The sequence below is a fragment of the Felis catus genome, chromosome A3 (assembly GCF_018350175.1).
Source record: "Felis catus isolate Fca126 chromosome A3, F.catus_Fca126_mat1.0, whole genome shotgun sequence".
Lineage (NCBI taxonomy): Eukaryota > Metazoa > Chordata > Mammalia > Carnivora > Felidae > Felis > Felis catus.
In genome coordinates, this window is record NC_058370.1 from 86,242,730 (window position 1) to 86,264,954 (window position 22,225).

General features: G+C 46.2%; 1 protein-coding gene and 1 long non-coding RNA gene across 6 annotated transcripts in view; one reads left to right on the forward strand and one right to left on the reverse strand.

Annotated features, from left to right (window-relative positions):
* The window catches only part of ANTXR1 (ANTXR cell adhesion molecule 1), a 256,503-nt gene that overhangs the window by 145,754 nt on the left and 88,524 nt on the right, over positions 1-22,225 (forward strand). For all 5 annotated transcript variants that reach the window (XM_045054311.1, XM_045054314.1, XM_045054313.1 and 2 more), the window contains exons 14-16: positions 3,522-3,563; positions 11,619-11,714; positions 12,236-12,403. In XM_045054311.1, the coding sequence (XP_044910246.1) occupies positions 3,522-3,563; positions 11,619-11,714; positions 12,236-12,403 (306 nt within the window). The remainder of the gene's footprint in view (positions 1-3,521; positions 3,564-11,618; positions 11,715-12,235; positions 12,404-22,225) is intronic.
* The window catches only part of LOC111559831, a 120,253-nt gene that overhangs the window by 93,054 nt on the left and 4,974 nt on the right, over positions 1-22,225 (reverse strand). The window lies entirely within an intron of this gene.

Sequence of the window (22,225 nt, forward strand, 5' to 3'; positions counted from 1 at the left end):
CCCATTCAAAATACCCAAGCTAAAGATGGTAGTAGGTGGAGAAGTGCTGCCGGCCTCTGGAGGAAAAGCGTGTCCCCAGATTTACCCCCCATTCAGTTCTACCATGTTATTCCATAAATATATTTATTGAATGTTCTCCTTTGAAACATTAATTAAGGAGCTCTTCAACCTACCATCTTCTATGTGTCCCCCTAATGGGGAAGGATCTGACAAGCCCACTCACAACCAAGAGGAATCTCCCGGAACCTTCTAAGAAGGGCAGTGGGCCAAATCAAGCCTTCTCTTGGCAGTGCTTAGCCCTGGTTCTAACTTGCGTTCTAGTTAGAAATAAACACTTTCTAGTCACACTAGTTGGAAGCAAAGAAGTGTTGAATTAATCTGTTAATTAAAAGTGCTACAAAAGACACTGGGCTATGTGAGATCCCATAGAGGAGAGCTTGAGGGACAGCAAGCAGTTAGGCTCCAAGTGAGAAGCAATGGGGTGCATGGAAGAAGCAGAAAGGTGACCAAGACGCTGAAGCTCAAAAAGTGAAGGGAAGAGTGAGGAGGGATGAAGTGGAGAGGTGGGGCCACATCACACAGGCCTTGTGGAGATGCAGTTTGAGTTTTATCCGGTGGGCCCTGGGCCACTGTGCAGCAAGGCTGTGGTGGTACCGCAGGCTCAAGAGCGACACGGTATGTTGCCCAGCTTCTCTTCTAGGCATGAGCTCCGGTCTTCCGCAGGGGTGAGGTGGAGAGGGCCGATGTGCAGAGCACTCCTTTGGGGGCCCATGTGCCGGTCTTGGCACGGGGCTTTGGCTCATTCACAGACAGCCCGTCCAGCTTCGCAGCTTGGAATAATCATGTCATGACTTCAACTTTGCCTGTCTGGATCAAGCTTTGAAACGCTCTCCTGTTGTCCTATGGCAAGCTGCTCCCTGTCCCAGGGGAGGAGGCTGGGTGGTGGTGGAGCTTGAAGCACCAGGAAGACTTCTTCCTCATTCCTGCTCAATGCAGCCAGACACCCAACCAGTAAGGCCAGATTGGAGGTGCCTAATCCTGTTTACCTGAACATGGTGGCATTTTTCCAGAAGCTCAGGTGCCCACTTACAGTGCGTAAGCATGGAATCTGGATTACAGATCGATACTTAATAAATTTTGTATCTTGGCATTGTCTTGTAGGTCCCCCTTCGGACATTCAATAGTGGATGTAGATGTAGAATTCAATAAATGCTCAGTAAGTGACACTGAACGGCAACCGCAGTTGGGTTGGTCTGAGTGATAGGCCACGTGGTGCTGCACTTCCTGGCTGATGTCATGTGCCTACACATATGTGGTGAAACATACTGATGCTCACCACCCTGAAGTCCCTGGTCACTCTCAAGCCCCCTGACCACTTTCTGAACACCAGCCTCCTGTCTTACTCATTTTATGAAGCTCTGGCTTGGAAACCACCATACGTAGTCATTTAGTATACGCAGGGAGTCAAGTGAAACCTTCCTTAAAGGGGTAATAAAGGAGAGACAGAGAAAGGAGAAAGGAAAGAAAGGAAAAGGAGAATAATAATGCACACACCATTTACTGAACACCCACTCTATACCAGATGTTTGACAAACATTATTGTTCATCATGACGCTACAAGGTCACATTATTCCCATTTAACAGATTAGGAGAGTAGAGCTCAGGGAGGTTCAAGGATTTGTCAAATCTTCACAATCAGAAAAAGGCAGGTCTGGGGTTCACATTGGACAACAATGCTGCACTTCCATGTGGTGAGGGAGGAAGCTGGTAGCACTGTGAAGACAGAAGCCCAGCTGTTCTGCATGGAACCTCTCTGTATGCCCAGCATAGTTGCCATGCACACTGCCCACAGCACTCTTGTCAACATCTGTCTGGGTTTCCCAAATATCCTGCTCTCCCTCTCACTCCTCTCCCAACCCTGCCCTAAGAGAAGAGATGCATTCCAGATTGCCATCCCCAGCTCCTCACTCCTCTCTCCAATTTCTGGACATTTCCTGTTTTCAAATCATCACATTTCCTGTTTTAAAATCAGTAATGGCCCTCCTCAGGGATTTCCCTTAAGGAATTCAGAGCCAGTGTTGAGTGGGTGAGCAATATCATGGCTTCGTGCTTTCCAAAGACCTTCAGAAGGCTTCCCACAGTGGCCAGGAAGTGGAGGCAGATGAAATGGCAGCTTGAAACCCCTGGAGCCCTTAATCTCTGCCTCTTAATTAATTGAATACCATCCTTTTAGGTGGCTGGAGTCTTCGTTCCCTGACTGGTGTTAATACAACGTCAAGTCAGTAGCCTGTCTCAACATACAGAGATGACATTACAGATAATGGTAGTGTGGGTGAGAGCAGTGGGGATCAGAGCCCAAATGAGGCCCCAAATAATCATCAAATCAAAGGAGACATGTGCTCGTGAGGGAAAGGTGAGGAAGACCTTGATGCCCAATAGGCAGCCAGGTCAGCAACCGGGAGAGCTCTCCAACTAAAAGATTAAGGATCTGTTTCGTCCTGTGGGCAGTGCCTGAGCATCCGGGCACAAACAGCCCTGACACTAGGACATCAAGAGCTATATAATAAGTCTGTATTTACCAGAATTGTCTAAGGAAAAGACTACACGTAGGGGACTCAAAATTCTAATAAGCATGGGGGGAGAGGAGGGAGCCCCCAGGGGACATGGCCAAGCCGCTTTGTAAAAGACTCTAATATAATTAACTACAGGGGCTTTCCTTTTATGCATGGGGTGAGCAAACTGGGGACAAGCAAGAGGAGAAGCTGCTCACTGTCACCAAACCATCCTCCTCCCATGTGTCGATCATCCTCTCATTGATTAGAAGGGGTTCCAGATCGCTTTCCCTGCCCAGACTGTCCACATATCTCTCTTCAGCCCTGATGATGGGGAAGTTGCAGCATACAATCTTATAGCATTGTAATGTAAATCTCTGTACCCCTCAAATGTCAGGGTCCTGAATGAAATCCCTGGTTATCCCTCCTTTGCTGCCCTCTGTCGGGAATAGGTCTGACCATCACACTCTCCCTCCTGGGGCAGGTACCATTTGGGGCCGGCGACAGTTAACAAGACTGCTAGTAGTTTGAGTGTGGTCCATACCTGACCCATTTCTGCAGCATCATCTTAACTTATATTGGGTGTATCTCTTTGTTAAATGTGTAGCAGTTTGGATGGGTAGATAGAGGATTTGGTGCATGAATGACTGGATGCATAAGTGAGTGAATACATTTGCAAGATAGCAACCCTGGGATAAGAGATGAAACTTACTAGTGGAATATTTTTTCTCTGTATAAAACAGACACAATTGAAAATGGAACCCTCAGTCTGGATCATGCTCTAACTAACTGAGCTATTCTGCCCAGAAAGACACATCATGGCATTGATTAAGCCTTTCTTGCTTGGGCCCATTGTGGTGGTAATTATGGCCATACTACCAAGGCATTTCTTGAGGACAGGCCTGTTGGAGAGCAGGTGGCCAAATATTTCCACTGACTTGTTCTCTTTTTTTTTTCCCCCCTTTTCAGATTATCAAGGAGGTCCCTCCACCCCCTGCTGAGGAGAGTGAGGTAAGTGACCAGAGCAGGGTGCAGCGGGATGGACAGAGTGGTAAAGTGGAGCAGAGAGTGGGCTGGGCTGGCCCAGGACTCAGGCCCCTGCAACACAGAGCTGAGTCAGGCCCAGGCTCCCATTGTGTCTGAGGTAGCAGGGAGGGAAGTTTCTGGTCCTTTCCGAACAAAGGTTGAACAAACTGGACTGACCAAGGTTGAACAGAAACTGAACTGAACTGCAGCCACGGACAGAATAGTTTGGGAGCGTTTTCCACCTGCAAAGATAAAATCTGAGATGCAAATATAAATATTTTTATCAATACAATTTTTCCCTTTAAAACGGACATTTTAGGTTTCTCTTTTCCCTGCAGAGACTATGCTTCATGTATGTAGATCAGGGCAAATTTGATACATTCTCCAAACAATTAGTGATTCTAGGAACAGCCTGATGCTGAAGTATTCCATTTTTCTTTAATTTAACACAATGCCTAAAGATTAGCCAGGCAGTAATAATAATGTATGGGAGGGCGGGGGAGGTGGTGGTGGGAGAAGATATGCTAATATCCTGGCCTTGCTCCCAAATCTTCATCATTTGAAGGGAGGAAAAACATCTTAGACTCCACCATAAATGGGCCAGTAAGCAGTTCTGGTGCAAGCGTGGCCTAGAGTAGAATATGGTGGAGGCATTAAAGGCTAATGGTGAGAAGGAGAATCCCTGGGCCGGAGTACCCGGCCGGTGGCTTTTCTGATCCTCTGATCACTCTCAGAGCAACAGGCCTCCTTTGGATGCATCACTCACCAATTTAGAAGCCAGGGTACAGGTCTGAAAACAGTGGGATCAAAAGACATAGGGGTGAGGATTCAAGTTCACAGTCCTCAATCCCTAAGGTCTATTGTATGCAAACTGAGCACTGCCCCCTGGCCATTCCTCTAACCAATGCCTTCATCAAGTTTCCTCCATACAGAAAGAATAATGATTGAATTTAACATTCCACCAGTCTGTTATATCCTGAACCATATGCATGTAAGCCAAGGGATTTAATAGCTGCACTCAATTAAAGCACATATTGTTGGAATGCTAACTTTTTGCCCAGAAATCAAGGGAGGAAATTACATTGCTGTGCAAAGAGGGAGGATAAAACCCTCTTTACATCCACAAAAGCCTTTCTTAATCCTTCAAGAGAAAGCACCGTGGCTAGTTCCACGGGTTCCAATTTGGCTGTGTTTCTGTTATGTGCAGCTGTCTCTTATATTCCCAAAGGAAAATAGGGCAAGAGGCTTTTGCTTGATGAAGTTGCTCTGTTTGCCCTGAGGTGAAGAATGTTCCCTCCCCTTATTATGTTCAGTTAAAGGAGCTGTTGCCCTTTTTCCTGGTGCTGACTCTGCATTTGCCTTTGGAAGCAGCCACTGTGGTCGAAACACACCAGGGGACTTAGGTACAGGGGACTTAGGTACAAGACCGTGGGGTGTGGTTTACCCAAAACCACCTAGTTTCATCTAATATTTCTATAGAAGTCCTACTTTTACCTGAAGAAGGCAGACCTGGCTTCTGAAACAGAAGGACAATCCTAGGATGCTTGAGATCTAAAGGGTTGTATTAGACCTCAAGGAGCTTCTGGGCTGGCTGGGGCAGGCTGCAGGCTGTGCTGATCACTCAACATGTTTGTTGGCCTTGAAAGTTCCTTGGCCTTGTGAGTTAAGCAGCCCCAATCTCCTTCCTAATATGTTTCAGCAGAAAAAAAGAAAGAAAGAAAGAAATCCCACAGGAACAGATAACATAATCTATACCTACATAGTATCTTACACAGTGCCCTGAAAATCATAGTCTGAATCTAGACTTCTAGAACCCTCTCCATTCCAGCTCCCTGCATTTAAATCCTGTCAATCCTTCAGGTACAGCTCATGTGCTATTATCTCCACAAAACGCTCTATAATTCCTTCCATCAGGACTAATTTCTCATTTCCCCCTTCTCTGCATTCCCAGGGTATTTTATTGATCTTTTCTTCTGCATCAAAGGTTAAGTTCATTAGCTACTTGAAGGTCAGGATCTATATCTCATTAATCATGGATTTATCCCCGAAGAGCTTAACACAGTGTCTAACACTCAATAGCTCTCTGAAGTCAAACGCTCTGCCATATATGTGAACAAGTTCGGTATTATTTATCCAAGCTTTTATCAGTTCTATAAGCTTCATATCCTAAGGGAGACACATGTACTATTTAAATAGCTAAACTTAGAATGAACACAACTTTATAACAAGCTCTCAGTGGTCCTCTTTAATAAGGAATTATCAAAATGCATAATATAAAAAAGCGTGACTCTTCAAGATTCCACGCAACCAACAGTGATACTTCTATATAAAGAGAGGACAAAGAAAAATTTTTAGACCTCAACAAAAGCAAGAAGGCTCAATTTTAACAACTAAGATGGGTATTTCTTGGGTTGAGAATCCTCTCTAATTGGCAGCAGAGTGAGGATTCCTCATGAAGCCTCTAGCTACTCCAAAATACTGGCAGCTTAAGGGGGAACCCAATAATGGAGTACTTCATCTGATGATTCAGTTCTAAATCACCTTCAATGGTTTTTCTGTTGGGGAGGGAGAGGGATGCATATTGAAGGCATTGATGGTGGGCATGCAATTAACCATAAGCACCTGGCCTTGAATAATGAACTTATTTTTAGGTTCATTATCATGCTCACTCGTCCTAACAATTTCTCTGTGGCAAGAATGTTTTAGATGCGAAACCCGAGCTGTGGAAAAATTATACAACTTGTCTAGGAACGGACAAGTTGAACCCCTTCACAGCTATGTCTACACAGACAGCCAGAGTAGACCCCCACTCTGAAAGGCGGAAGGCCAACCTACTGCCAGGCATCTTCTTTCCAGTGGTCATTAAGTACACACTCTCATGCGCACACACACACACACACACACACACACGTACGCCCCAAACAGAAGTCCTAGAACAGTTTCAGAATTCAATATTCTGTATGTCAATAGTTTGAAAAAGGAACATCATTATTAAAAAAGTAAATACACTATCCTTCACTGAAGAATACAGGACAATCACAGTGCTGTCCTTAATCATTGCGTGTATTTGAAGAGGTAGGATATGGGGTCATGACATGTTAAATGCAACTCAGAAGGGGGAAATCTCAAGTCAGTTGGGATTTTTTGTATTTACACAGAGAAGTGTTGTTGGATTTTTCTGACTTGCCAATTCACTCCTAGGAATTCATCTCCAAGACTGCCATTGAGGGTGACTTCTCTGGCTTCTCCCCAAAGACTTCAGATGAGACAGGATAGCTAGTTCTACCTCGGGTTCTGCCCCCCAGAGCCTCGTGGGCCTGGGAGTTTCAGTGGCCTTGGTCCTTTACTCATGTCATCACCCTCACCAAACATGTTCCTCTATAAACGTGGACAATCTTGTTGACAGTTGTATTCCTTCCGTTGTCTTTATTTTTCTCAAAATATAGCCCTGTGCTGGCAAGTAGTGGGGGGCTCAACTCCAGTTGCTTGAGTGAGTAAATGAAAGAATAGACAAATAAGGGGCTGTTGTCGGTGGCCATATAGGGCTTATCATAAGGGTTTAAAATGTGTTACAGGTCAATGAAATGTCAAATGAAACCATTTCCTTGGGCTCAATTCTGTTTCAGGTCCATTCTCCTTTCCATAGATCATTCCCACTGGTACGTGCAGTGCAGTGAATCGAGGGTTGAGAGTTTGTTTGGCCCATGATAGAGCACTGAATCAAAGACTTCTTCACAGAATAGGTTACATGCCAGCGATATTCTAAATGATAAGTAGACGTAGAGGAAGGATGTTCCGAGCACATGGAGCCATGAATGCTGAAGCATGTGCTTGTACCTAAGCCTGGTATGACTAGAAAGATGGCAAAATTCAGTGTCCAAGGGCAGCACAGGACAAATCCAATTATGGGCTAACCAAATGCGTGTGTCAGATTCCATGTTCTAGAGCTATTTCTTCCGGGAGCAGGGCTGCCTGAGGACAAGCAGTTCAGAAGGGGCCTCTACCATCTGAGTAATGGTGCAGCCACTTTTACCCAAACAGCAGCCAACTACATGTCTGGGGCCACCACATCCGTTAAGATTTATACATAACTTCCCCTGATGGGAAACCAGCATCCCTCCCTAATCTCTGCGGTTTCTTCCGGCACCACTGACTCCTACCTCTTGCTTAGGCCTTATCGCATCTTCTTCATTTGCCAAACACCATCTTGCAAACCTGATTCCCACACTCCCCCCAAGGCATCCCTGGCACAAGACCGTCTGCAGAAGGGCCTTAAAAAAAAGTACAAGGGTGAGTTGCAACACAGTTCACCAGGAGGCTCTTGGGGCCCTCTTCTCAGGTGGACCCTGGCAGTTTCCTGGCATCTCAGCTCCACTCTCTTGTGCCCATTTCTGCTCGCTGCCCGCAAACCCTCCACCCCTACTGCTTTGCTCACGCAAAGCAATGTGGCTTAGCCTGTCTGTCCTCCAGTAATCCCAGAGGATTTGTGTACCAGAAGTTCTTTCTCACCCTGCTAATGTTCTTGAAGGGCGGTGTGAGAGGGCCTCCGCAAGAGAGACTTTATACTTCATTCAAGGTAGAGATTCACTTCAGGTGCTGCCGACTTTCTTTGTGGCGTTGCTGGGGACTGTGATTTTACTCCATCAGTTTTTGGCCAAATGAAAAGACACATCAAAGATTCCCTTCTCTTCTGAAGATTGCAAAACCCTCCCGTCTCTAGAATGTGTAAACAGAGCCATGGTCACTGCAGGGAAATTCTGACTCTCCCGTTGGTCAAACCCTGGGCCTTTGTGTTGTCTTTGCTGTTGTTGTTTGAGTTTGGCAGGCGAGCTCGGGTCAGGGGATTACACGGCAGGCTTGGTGGAGCAGATTGAAGTCCCGGCATTTCCTGTTGTGGGAAGGCCAGCCCCTGCTGCACATGCTCAGGAGAGCGCAGACCAGAGGCTGCAGCAAGTCCGTGGTGAGAGGGAGGATGTAAGGAAGAGCAGCTCTGGGTGCAAATAGGGGGGAGATCCAGGCATCAGGGAACAGGACCAGAACTTCAACTCCACTGGTGCCTTCATTTCTCTGGATCCGACTGTCCTCTCCTGTGCAACGAAAAGGCCCTAGTAAATGGTCTCCGATGTTTGTACTCCTGTTCTTTAAAAAAATTAGGAGACTCATGAGACCATTTCAGTTCCCTGCTGAATAAGTCAGCTTTATTCTTGGAGTTTCTTACATGCTTGGTGCTGTTATGTTCCGTTTTGGGTGATATCATTTCATTTATCTCCTTTGGGAAAGAAACTGCACTAGACCAGGAGTGAAGCCACATTTCCTATATGACACACAGACACATACACCCGCCTCCAGGGATACTTGAACCGTGTGTGTAAGATACGTAAGGGTCTTGGTTTAACATCCTAAACCTTCTGAGGTTCTTATCATAAAGTAAAATAGTGTGAACGTGTTATTTGGGGCTCTTCAGTGTTATTTTACTATTTTATCATGTGCTACAGTCATAAATCTTCAAGATTAGCAGGTACAAGGGGGAAGAAGTAGAAACGTAGCATTTATTTGGTACCACCAAATGACTGGAAAAGCAAAACCAAAGGACAAAACCCAGAACTTTGCCAACACTGAGAAACAAACGGGAGTGAGGCTACCTGGACTCGGAAGCAGTTCTGTCACCTATAAACTGGGTGACCTGAGACCCTTAACCTCTCTATTCCTCCTCCCTAAAATGAACATAATAGCACCACTTACCATGCCGCCTGCTGTGAGATTAAAAGGTTAATGTCAAGCACTTGGAAGAGTGACTGGCACATACATGGTAAAGACTTCCTAAATTCAACTGGTTATCATGAATTCGGTATCTGGTTATTGATCGCCTCCTGTGAACCAGCTCCATAAAAGACCTAGAATACAAGGGTCAACAAAATACACTCTGTGTTCAGGACCCACAGTCCCTGGGGAAGAAAGACAGATGTGTTTTAAAGAGACAGAAAGACCAGCCCAGTATCAGCTGCCAAGATGTTGTAAATCCTCTGGTCTGCTGTGATCGTGTCTTTTAAGATATAGAAATTTTTGGGGCGCCTGGGTGGCGCAGTCGGTTAAGCGTCCGACTTCAGCCAGGTCACGATCTCGCGGTCCGTGAGTTCGAGCCCCGCGTCGGGCTCTGGGCTGATGGCTCAGAGCCTGGAGCCACTTTCCGATTCTGTGTCTCCCTCTCTCTCTGCCCCTCCCCCGTTCATGCTCTGTCTCTCTCTGTCCCAAAAATAAATAAAAAAAAGTTGAAAAAAAAAATTAAAAAAAAAAGATATAGAAATTTTTTTGATTTTCTAAAAAGAAGCCTGCCCGTCCCAAGCACAGTAAGTCACCCAGAGAGTCTCCATGTGTTACTGTGGTGCTTCGTCATCTCTGGGTCTCTGTAGTGCTGACCACTTGTCCTTGCTTTGTTCCTTGCCTCCTGCATGGGATCCCCTTTCCACCCACTGATAGAATTGGCCCTACCTAGGACTCCAGTCTGAGTCCTTGACTCTCCAGTACCACCAACACAGGCTGTGGGAAGCAGGCCTGTTCTGAGGATTTGCAGCCTCTTTGGCTTATTCTTCTGTTTTGCAGACTCCTTTTTTGCAGCGTCCTTTCTTTACCCAGGAGGGAAATCGTGCTACTCCTCTGTCACCCACCTGTGACTGTAGATGGTGGAGATTTTTCTCCCCTCAGCAGGAATAATTACGGTGCCAAGACAAGGAGCAGTTTTGCTAATTAGCCTTCTCTTTTCCATCCATAAAGTTACAAGTTCCTCTTGTTTTCTCCCTTCATCTTAAAAAATACAGTAAGCGCTAGCTTCCTGTCACTGAACTAAGTGGCAGACACTGAGTTAACTGCTTTATTCGAATCACTTCATTTGATTTGTTTGTAAATTCGACAGATAACTCTTGGGCACCTCCCACATTCTAGGTGCCATTCTAAAAGCTGAAAATGCAATGGTAAACATGACGAGTAAACAGAGGCTTCCGTGGAACTTACACTCCAGCCAATAGTAAATAAATGTCAAGGCATGAAAGGGTCCATAACTGAAACTGAAACAGACTGATGGGATGAGGAGACTGGGGCTGCTTTAGACGGATGTCCAGGGACGTCCTCTCAAAGAGTGATAGGAAGGATCCGGCCATGAGAAGAGCAGGCCAAGAGCATTCTTGGGTCAGGGGACAGCTTGTGCACAGGCCTCGAGACAGGAATGTGCTCTTTGAGGGACAGAGGGAGGGCAAGCAGGCTGGAGTACAGGGAGGTGGAGTGTGGTAAGGAAGAAGGCTGGAGAGGTGAGCCAAGGCCAGAGCTCACAGGGCAGAGCTGGGTTTGGATTTTCCTCTGCTGCTTTGTGGAGAACGGATTGTAGGCGAGGAGCACAGCAGGGAAGCCAGTCAGTGGCTACTGCAGTATCCTACAGAAAGCGGAGGGGGCTTGGGACCAGTGTGGTGGGGCGGGGATGGAGGTGGAGGTGGAGAAGTCATAGCTGTGGGGTCTTTTAGAAGTAAGGTCAACAGAATCTGCTGGCAAATTGAGATGAGGTGGGGGGAGGGGGAATCCAAGGGTGACTCCAGGCAGTGGGGAATACTGCAGGATGAGCAAGTTTAAGATGAGGAGACGATGGGGAGACTCCTCTTCGACGTGGTACTACTGAGATGGCTATTAGTCCCCTGAAGGGAGATGTCAATGTCGGGTCAGCAGTTGGGTTCAGAGGAATCGGGGATAAAGATAGAAACACAAGTCATCAGCATGTAGATGGGATTAGGTGAACCGCCCTATGAAAGAGTAGAGATGCAGCAGAGAATGGGTTCCTGGATTGTGCTACAACCTAAGGAGGCAGGAGCGCTTTTACCCCCGCTTTACTGATAAGGAAGATAAACTCAGATAGCTTAAGTGACTTGCCCCCACTTGCAGGTTAAATCTGCTCTGAGGTTTAACCCAGGCAGTCGATTCCCATCCACTTTGCCAAAGTGGACACGTACATACAGCAGCGGTGCTTTGCTTCCTTCATATATGACAATCTCTCTGCAGGAAGAAGATGACGATGGTCTGCCCAAAAAAAAGTGGCCTACTGTAGATGCCTCTTACTATGGTGGGCGAGGCGTTGGAGGCATTAAAAGGATGGAGGTAAGATACAGCTTCAAGTACTCACATCTCTGTGCCGACGACTCCGTGATGGAAAACCAGATAAAAGTGGTGAAAGCTCATACTTGAGGTCTGGTGGGAATTTGGATTATAAGGCGTCAGATGGAGAGATGGCAGGTACACCCCTTTAACTGTGCACCCCCATATCTTGCCCACCACTTACAATAATTTGTTTATCTGCCCAAACACCTCAGTGGTTTCCTCTCCCACTGGAATACAGTCCAAAGTTCTTTCCTGGGCCTGCAGGGCCTTTGCACATGCTGTCCCCAGTCTGGACAATTCCTCCCCTAAACATCCATCTGTGTGATTTGCTCTCCCTGCCCCTTCAAACCTCTCTCTTTCCTTTTTTCCACACCCTCCTCTTCCCTGACCCTAAAAACCCAAAGGAATTGGGGAGTGGGTAGCACTCACATTGCATATCACACATGCATGTATGATGCCCATCTCCAGAGGCATTTTACTGTATTTCGTCATTTTGTTTTATTCTATGTTATTTATTGTAGGTTCGCTGGGGAGAAAAGGGTTCCACAGAAGAAGGTGCTAAGTTGGAAAAAGCAAAGAATGCAAGAGTCAAGATGCCAGAGCAGGAGTACGAATTCCCCGAACCTCGAAATCTCAACAACAACATGCGTCGGCCCTCTTCCCCCCGGAAGTGGTACTCGCCAATCAAGGTGTGTCCCTTTCTACTCAGAAACCCATCATCTCTCCTGATAAAATGCTCACATAGTAAGACTCAGATTCTTTTGACATGATAAAATATCAAACCAAATCCCAGGCATCACAAAGGAACAAATTTCTAAAATCATGGACTTAAAAGTACACGTACTTATTTTCTCTATTTCCACATTATCAAAGTTGAAACTAGGCTTTTTAAAATCACCACGGCTGGGGTGCCTCATGGTTCAGTTAAGCGTCTGACTCTGAGTTTGGGCTCAGGTCACGATCTCACGGTTGGTGGGATCGAGTCCGGTATCAGGCTTTGCACCGACAGCACAGAGCCTGCTTGGGATTCTCTCTCTCTCTCTCTCTCTCTCTGCTGCTCCCCCACTCATGCTCACTCTCTCTCTCTCTCTCAAAATAAATAAACATTTTTTAAAAATCACCATGGCAAACTAGCAGAATCCAAGTGGACTATGAGTCAAGAGACTGGAGTAGTGACCCCAGAAGATCACATAAATTCCTGTAACATCTCTCAGCTTCATTGGTAGACAGTTCCACTATCTAACAAAAATGGCAGCATTCCCCTTGATGCCTTATCTCTCTTCCTCTTGCCATAACACAAGCCAATTCCCCTTTCTCCAAGCTTCCCGCCAGTGCGTCATGTGTTGGCCATGGATTTAGGACTCACTCGTCCTGTCTATGAGCAAAAACACACCCCCCCTCCCGCCTTTTCTTTTCTCCACTATCTCTCTTCCCCTGTATATCTCCAGAGCTTAAATCTCTTCGGCTTATTAGGGAATTTCAGCTGTAGAAGGTAGCTAGTGCTTCCTGAAGACTTCTTTTCTCTTCCTCTTGTTCTTCCTCTATTTCTATACTGCAAACAGAAACTGGGCCAATTCCAAGGCCTCAAGTCAGAAAGACCCAGTTTAAGAGCCAGCTCGCATCACACACATATACACATGCACCCACACAGTCTTACCCTTCTTCCAGTAAGAGCAAAACTACTACTCATCATCATTCACTGAGTTATTTGCTAATTTAAAAAAAAATTTTTTTAATGTTTTATTTATTCTTGAGAGAAAGAGAGACAGAGCATGAGTGAGGGAGGGGCAGAGAGAGAGTGGGACACAGAATCCAAAGCAGACTCCAGGCTCTGAGCTGTCAACACGGAGCCCGACATGGGGCTCGAACTCACGAGCCAAGCAGTGAGATCATGACCTGAGGCGAAGTCAGATGCTCAACAGACTGAGCCACCCAGGCACCCCAGTTATTTGCTAATTTTAGAGCAGCACTTCTCCTATGAAATCAAAAGAAATACAATTTTAAAAATTTTCTTTATTGCTTATTTATTTTTGAGAGAGAGAGAGAAAGAGACAGTATGAACAGGGGAGAGGCAGAGAGAGAGGGAGACACAGAATCTGAAGCAGGCTCCAGGCTCTGAGCTGTCAGCACAGAGCCCGACGCAGGGTCGAACTGACAAACCGCAAGATCATGACCTGAGCCAAAGTTGGACGTTTAACTGCCTGAGCCACGCAGGCGCCGCAAAAGAAATAACCATTTTAAACAATGGAGTGACATTTCATTGGTAATTGTCTCTTCTCAGCCAAGCTGGCTCATGCTCACACTAATTGGCAGTGTATTTTCGTTTTGGTTTGCTGTGTTTAAAGCAAGGAGATTCTTTTTTAAGATAAGTGCGCCCACCCCCTCCCACCCCACCCCACCTCACCCCACCCCAGCCAATGGCTTGAACTCTGGAAAGATGTGGGCGAGATGTAGCTTGCTTGACTAACAGCTGGTTGCTTCTAATTATTTTCTAATGCAGAACATGCAATGGCGTGCATGCATGTGCAGACAGGAAGGAGCCAAATAGAACCTCAGAGATGAAGAAGAAAGGGAATTTTCTATTAGGTCGTTTTTAGGCATCTGTACCTTGTGACTAACATGACATATTTGGTTATCGCCAGGTTTTCATTTCTGTAATCCTGGACTTTGAAAGAACATTAATTCTGTTTGAAGAATCCAATTTCTGCTTGAGAGAATGTTATTCCTCCATCAACCAGTGGTTTAGGACTGAGTTTTATGAAGTAAATAGGGATATAAACAACTGGATGCATACGTCTAAAAACATTCCCAACACCCACTTGGAGTTAGCATCAACGAGTGTTTGTTGTGTACCTAGTATGTGCTGGGTACTGCCAGATACTAAGTATACAGAGGTTCTCAACCCTGGCTGAGTATCAGAATCACCCTGAGAGCTTTAAAAATACAGATTCCCAGGCCTAATGACTTAGTCTCACAAAAGGCTTTCATAGGCACACAGGCTGTCTGTCACAACTTGCTTTGCTTTTTCTCGGTGAAACTCCTTTTCCCCCCAGGGCCTCCCTTTCTAACATCAAAACTCCCTAAGCCACACCCCTCTGTGGCCCCCAATTATCGTTACCTCCACAGCCTCTGCTCATGAGCCTCCTCCTTAGTCATTGTGTCCCACTGCTGTTTCTCACAGTGTGGTCCCTGGACCACCAACATCAACATCCCCCAGGAACTTGTTGGAAATGCACATTCTCAGGCCCAACCCAGATGTACTGAATCAACAACTTCAGGGGTGGGGCCCAGCCATCTGGGATTGAACAAGCCCACTTAAGAAATTGTCACCGAAGGGGCGCCTGGGTGGCTCAGTCGGTTGAGCGTCTGACTTCGGCTCAGAGCATGATCTCTCGGTCTGTGGGTTCGAGCTCCGCATCGGGCTCTGTGCTAACAGCTCAGAGCCTGCAGCCTGCTTCCGATCCTGTGTCTCCCTCTCTCGCTGCCCTCTCCCCACTCTCACTTTGTCTCATTCTGTCTCTCAAAAATAAATAAATGTAAAAAAAATTTAAAAAAAAATTGTCACCTAAGGTTCCAGCCACACTGCCGTATAGAAGGTTCCCTGAGGGCAGGAACCTTGGCACCTGGCCAAAAGATCATGACCACACCTCAGCAATTTGTCAGAAGTCTCTGCAAGGAGGCCCACGTTAGATTTCATAGCCTATTTCTACCACAGACGCAACGGCGGGATTAAAGTTAAATGGTTGAGAATCTGAGTGTCAAGGAAGCCCCGGACAGCCAGATGGGAAAGACGTGTGATGTCGGTGGACGGGCACAGCCCCTCAGCAGTACTGTCATACTCTGACATGGGAACGGTCACTTTGCCTTCCTGCTGGTGGAGCAGCTCAAGCCAAGGCCTGCTCAGCTCCCTCTATACAATAGTCCACTAGTGTGATTGCTCATGTGTGAGTCTTCTCTCCACCAGATTTGACCCCCTGGGGGCACCACTTCTGCTTAACTCATCTTTGAACCTGCAGGAAACAGCACTGTACCTGGCATAGCACAGGGACTCCGCCATCTCTTGTTAAAGAGCTGACACATAAGTTTAATTACAAAACCACTCCCAGAGTGTCCTGCTGGTGAGACTATCTCCTGTGACACAGGTCGCTTTGATACCATCAGTTCAAAGAAGGTGACATTCTTCTTGCCATCCCTTTGAGGGGAGGAGAGAAAAAGAGGTCACCTTATGTGTTGAGGGAGGGGTGAGAACAAGGAGGTTTCAGAATAGAAGCACAGAAAGGAATTCAAAAGTAAAATTGTATACTGTCTCTCAAGAAGAAGGGCAGACTTGCTCCCAGAACGTCAGCATTCATATTGTTTAACAAGTTTCATGCTCCATGATGAGCCCCATCTTAGCCATGGTGCCTGCGGATGTCACTGGGCCTTGGAAAAACATTTAGCCTCACATAGTGCTGTAAACTCTGCTTCCCTTTCATGAACCCTCTCGCTGGATTTGTCACAGTCTGGGCAGGAAACAGAAGCACACTCAAGAGGCTTGAACTTTTGGTGAGGGCAGGGTTAAGAGAACCCACAGAGATGGCCAGGGATTCAGGGACTGGCAACCAGTGAGAGCTGTTACCCCCCTAGGCCTGAAGGATAAGGACGGGAGATGGTATCATTTGAGCCAGTGACCAGAAGAGGCCACCCAGTGGGAGCTGTGGCCATAGCAAGGGAATCAGCAATCTAAATCTGCCCTACCGCCTGTTTTTTATATGACCCACAAACTAAGAGTGGTTTTTATTATTTTTAAATGGTTTTGTAAGTTCCTATATAATACCCTAGAGTTTGCCTCAAGCTACAAAGCTTAAAATATTTACTCTATGCCCTTTACAGAAAATGTTTACAGATCCGTCTCCTAGAAGAATGCAGCCACCGAGGAAGGCAGGGGGTCAGGGAGGGAACAGAAGGAATAAATGCCCCGACCTCTCCCTCATCTTGCCCTCATCTCCTTCTGGTATACCTATCGGCCAAACCAAAGGGCAACCAGGTGATGTTTTCTGTAGAGGTCAGGCCTCTGAGGCATAGAGCTAGGAGGACAGAGAAAGGCAGAGAGTGGATGGGGGCATGCAGCTCATGCAGAATGACCAGTCCATTCTCTGCCCCCACTATAAATAGCGAGAACACTCCCACCCAATGTAAAACTTTCAAGAGACACTGGAAAGACTTAGCTCCCCAGGGAAAGTGGTCAGAATCATACACATCTTTAAATGTATTGCATTCGACTCACTTTTTTCACGCATGTTATAAAATCGATATGAGAAGCAGAGAGGCAGGTGAGCGCATCTGCTAAGCAAACCCAGGAGGAACTCATCAAGAGACGAAGTCCACATCGGGCTTCTCTCCCCCATTCCCCCGTCGGATTTAGGGCACTGACCACAGCAACCACACTTCACCCTTTCCTCATTCCAGGCTCATGACCAGGAAATTTTCCGATATTCGGCCTTAATTTTCCTTTGCTCCGTTTTCACCCCCTGGATTTACAGTACCCCATGCTTCTCATTAAATTGGGACTGACCATTTCAGACAAGTGAAGTAATGCCCAGATATATGGCCTCCAGATAGATTAAAACCAGGACTGTTTTCAGGTTTGCTGGAAGGCTTGCAGCCTTTAGAGAAACCATTTTCTCCCTTTCCAGTAGCTCCTCCACAGGACTGAAAATGGCAGAAGTGACAGCTGAAGGACAAAAGCCAGACCCTGGATGGCCAGGAAGACTGGCTGTTCTTTGCACGAGAGCCAGACCATGAAGGGGCAGGGTCAGGTCATACTCATTGTGAGGCCGGGGGGGGTGGGGGGTGGTCTTCTGTTCTCTTCATTTTCTGTCAGGCCAACCTTCATCCCTGGCCTACAGCACCTTGACCTTATAATCAAGCAGCATTCAGTCATGAAACCATGCTGGATGGAGCCCTATGTAGCCCAGTAAGACATACCAAAGCCTTAAGTATTGTCAGATGGGCTGTTGATGTTAAACAGACGTTTTTTATCCCTTTCTGGCTACTTTTTATAATGGCTCCAAACTTTTTTTAAACAAAGACCAAAACTAAAAAAGAACAAAACAAAAATCACCCGGTGTGAGTGTGTGCTAGTGTGTGTGTGTGTGTGTGTGTGTGTGTGTCTGTGTGTGTGTGTCTGTGTGTGTGTGTTTCCAACGTTATGCATTAATTCATTTCATCTGAGGAGAAGCATGGGCTGCAATATTTACCATAGATTTGAAGGTGTAAAAATTCAGATGTTAGTCTCTAACCGCTCTATCGTTGACCTACCCTCAAAATTCTCCACCTCTGACTAACTTACAAGCAGCTCAGGCAGACAACCCAGAAGAGAAGACACAGCTGCTGCTTGGCCAAATTTTTTAAAAAGGAGAGAAAAAGAAGCTCAGCCCCAAACCCCAGGCACCACGCACGATGCTTTGAATGACGGCTGCGTAAACATTCCCCACCCTGCCTTATTGTTTAGGAAGAAACAAAATGGAGAGTTGACCTAGAACTCCCAGTTTGCCTGCCTTTGTGGATTGGAAGGTAGTCTGAGCATGAGGTGCAGTGTGGAAGCCTGAAATTGGTAAATTTCTCATTTTATAGTGAAAATGTATCAATTTCCTATGAAAGAAAGCTATACTTAAATTCCAGCTAATATAGTCTGACAGAGGGTCCCAGGGTTAATAGGGAAATCTTTATTTCCAGCTTCACAGAAGCAGTTGGGCATTTCTCCTGGGGAGGGACCATGTCTTGAATTGGGTCCTGTGGAGAGGCCTGTGCATGATGGTCACTCAAATCTGAGATAAATAGGGAGTCAACTCAAAGGCTCCTTCCCCCCACCCCCAGACTTCGGGTAAATCCCAGGAACCGGTTGGAAAAATCCCCGAGGCTCTTCACACCCCAAAGGGATATTATTAAAAATCTCATTAGCTGCTGTCTTGAAATGACAGCTTTCTGCCTCCATTCAGAAAAATAAAGGCACCAGCAGCTTTTGTTATGCACTTGTCTTTGACCTTAGGGGGTAATTTTGTATCCTCTTCTTGGTTAGAAACCCACTTTTCTAAAACTTCCTTCAGCTCTTGCATAAAAAGCTATGAAAAGCTGACGAGGGAGCAGGAGAGGTTGGGTGTGTGGATTACCCAGATGGTGTCCTATGCCACAGAGGTGGGACTTTGGGCTCATTGGTGGCACCGCCAGAACTCAGAACACTGAGAATAAAACTGGAACTAACTAACTGGTCTCACCTTGGCCAGAGGAACCCAAGGACAGCAGCTCACCTGGGTGAAATGCATACTGCAGGCCGGGCACAATTCCAGAGGCTTCCCCCACACCACACTCTCGCTCCTTTATTTTACAACAACCCTCAAAAGTAGAAACTACTACTACTCCCATTTACAAATGGAAAAACTAAGGCACAGAGAGGTTAGGTGACTTGCCTAAATTCATACTGCTAGTAAGATGTTTCCTGGTTTATTTTATTAACTGCAAAGCATCCATTAGAGCTAGCAATGAAATCCATCATTAATCAAACAGGAGAGAGGACTGGGGGGGGGGGGAATGGGGGGGTGCCTGGAGGTAAAGGACCAATCAGGAAACCGTTGGCAGGATGAGTGACAGATGATGAGGGTCTGGGCCAGGCAGTAGCCATGGAGACAGTGGGGCAGGATGGACAGGAAGCAGTGACAGGAGAGCTGTGACAGAGAGAAAGTCCACAAGACATGGTTGGAGTTGAATATGAGGAGGTGGCAGAGGGCAAGGAGGTGACAGTGAGTCTCTGGTGTCCAGCTTGCCCGTGTGGATGTCGGCAGTGCCAGGAACCAAGCAGGGTATGCAAAAGGAGGAACGGGTTGGGGAAAGATAGCTAGTTCCGTTTTTAATACCTGTGATAACTTCTGCATGACAACTAAGATTTGGTAGGTGACTGGATTGGGAGCTCAGGAGAGGACTAAGCTGAAGGTAGAATTTGTGAGCCATCAGCAGAGAGATGGAAGTTGACCCCAGAGACTAGGTGAGAGCCTCCCAGGTGGATCACTCAGCCTGAGGGAGAGGCTTGAAGAGGGCTGAAGGGAGGACCAGGTAGAAGCTGAAAAGGCCTATCCGGGGAGGAAGGAAGGAGCAGGCAGAGGCTGATGGCACTGAGGCCAAGGGAAAGTGTAAAGAAAGGAGAAGCCCAGTGCATCAGATCTAAGAATCAAGTAAAATGCTGGGGCACCTGGGTGGCTCAGTCGGTTGAGCCTCCAACTTCGGCTCAGGTGATGGTCTCATAGTTTGTGGGTTCGAGCCCTGCATCAGGCTCTGTGCTGCCACTTGCTCAGAGCCTGGACCCTGCTTTAGATTCTGTGTCTCCTTCTCTCTCTGCCCCTCCCCCGCTCACATTTTGTCTCACTCTGTTTCTCAAAAATAAATAAATGTAAAAAAAAAATTAAAAAAGAAAAATGAGACCCAACGGTGGCCAAGGCACTTGGCAGTTGGGATCCATTGGTGGCCTTAGCAAGTGCAGCTTGGTGAAGCACTGTGGCCAAACGCTGCAAGAGAGGCCAGCCCACAGCATGCTGGAGGGGAGTGAGAAGTGTGGCCTGAAGGAAGTGGGCAGGGGTTGGCCGAGCACAGAATGGAGGATGGATGGATACACGCTTGTCAAGTTCACATTATTGATTTCTTACACTCTATATTGCATTCTTTTCCATCTTTCTTCAGAGCCTCCCAAGTGATCATTTTCATGACTTTGCCATGATCATAGGTAACATTTAACGAATACTTTCTTTGAGCTAAGTATCTAGCTTCAATATCTAATTGGGTAGTTACCTGATAGGGTAGATAGTACCATTGTGTCCATTTTAAAGATGAGAAAAGTGAGGCTTAGGGAGATGAAACAGCTCATCCACAGCTGCAGAACTGGGAGGGCCAGACCCCAAATACCAACTCAGGCAGTGTGAATTGTCACTTTTGGCTTAAACGTCACACTATGACCTGTTGCCACAAGAAAACCTAACTTACTACCGATTCTCATGGTGTTATGCATCCAGGTGGTCTCTGCTCTTTTGCTCTGCCCATAGCTTCAGATTTAAGTTTCTGCAAATATTCTTCCCATCCCCATCTTACTGCTCCTCATTTGTCAAGCAGTTGAGTGATTAGCACACAGAACGCTGTGGGTGGGCTGATTTACAAGGATGAATACTGGGAGTCCCCCCAAAATAGGGAAAGAAAAAGAGGCATTCATCCAGGAAATCCACCTGGTTTCATCCTGAAATATAAATGCTTACCCCAAGGAACCTTCAAGGAAAACACTTAACTGATGATTGAAATGGTTTAATGCAGAAAACCGTGCTGAACCCAGCAGCAGTCCCCTCCAGCTTTCTAAAGTCATTTCAAAATATTTTTAGAGGCTTTTGTAAATACTTTGCCAAAAGAGATGAAAAACATAACACTTAGCAAGACAAAGTTTAACCCACAGAACTTGAGCAACAGTTGATAGAAGTTCAAGAGCACATTTTATTTGAATCTAACCCACCAGAAGAGAATGCCAGAACATGAAGTCTTCGAGATGACATTCTTAAATTGATGCTTCCTCTACAAAAGCTTTGTGTCAAGGAACTTGAAGTCTCTGGACTTCCCCAGCCTCTCAGCACCATCCTTCAGAGTCCTCTTCCAGATCAGTATCTTCAAACATGCCTCACTGAGACCCAGTAGGAAATACAGTTTGGCTCAGTACATAAGTATGTGTGTGTTGAATGTGCGCTAAAACACTCACCAATATACACACACCCATACACATTTAACTGATACAAATTTGTCACAAAATAACAGTTATCTTCGTCGTGTGCAAGTGACTCAAATATTCTCTTTCCTATTCTATTTTATTTCTTAAGAATTCTGGTCCTAATACACAAAACTGTCTCATGAGGGATTGAAGAGTTGCAACCTACCATTTAGAAACCCTCTTCTAAAGGATCTAAGTCCAAGTACTCGAGCCAGAAGATCTGCACAAGGAATATAATAGAAAGTATATGAGCTCTGGAATTACACAGCCATAGGGTCCAATCACACCTCCCAATTTACCAGCTCTGTGCTTTAGGCAAGTTAGTTGTTAGTCTGACCTTCCATTTCCTCTCCATAATCCTTTGGGAGTTTGGGAGAAGACGCATGTGAAAGCACCTAGCCCAGCACTTATTCAGTAGCACTGAATGCATGCATTCATCCAACCAAAATTTACTGAACACTAGGGCTGGGGGTACAGCAACTAACAACCCAGTGACACCTCTGCTTTCATGGAATTGACATTCCAGGTGGCAGAGACAGACAATAGGCAAATAAACATAGAGTACGTCAGGGATTAATAAAGCCTGTATTTGTTTCCTATTGCTGCTGTAACAAACTACCACTAACTTAGTGACTTCAAACAACACAATGTTATTATTTTACAGTTCGGGAGGTCAGAAGCTCAAAATAGGTCTCACTGGGCTCAAATCAAGGCGAGGCCAGGGTTGCGTCTCTTTTGG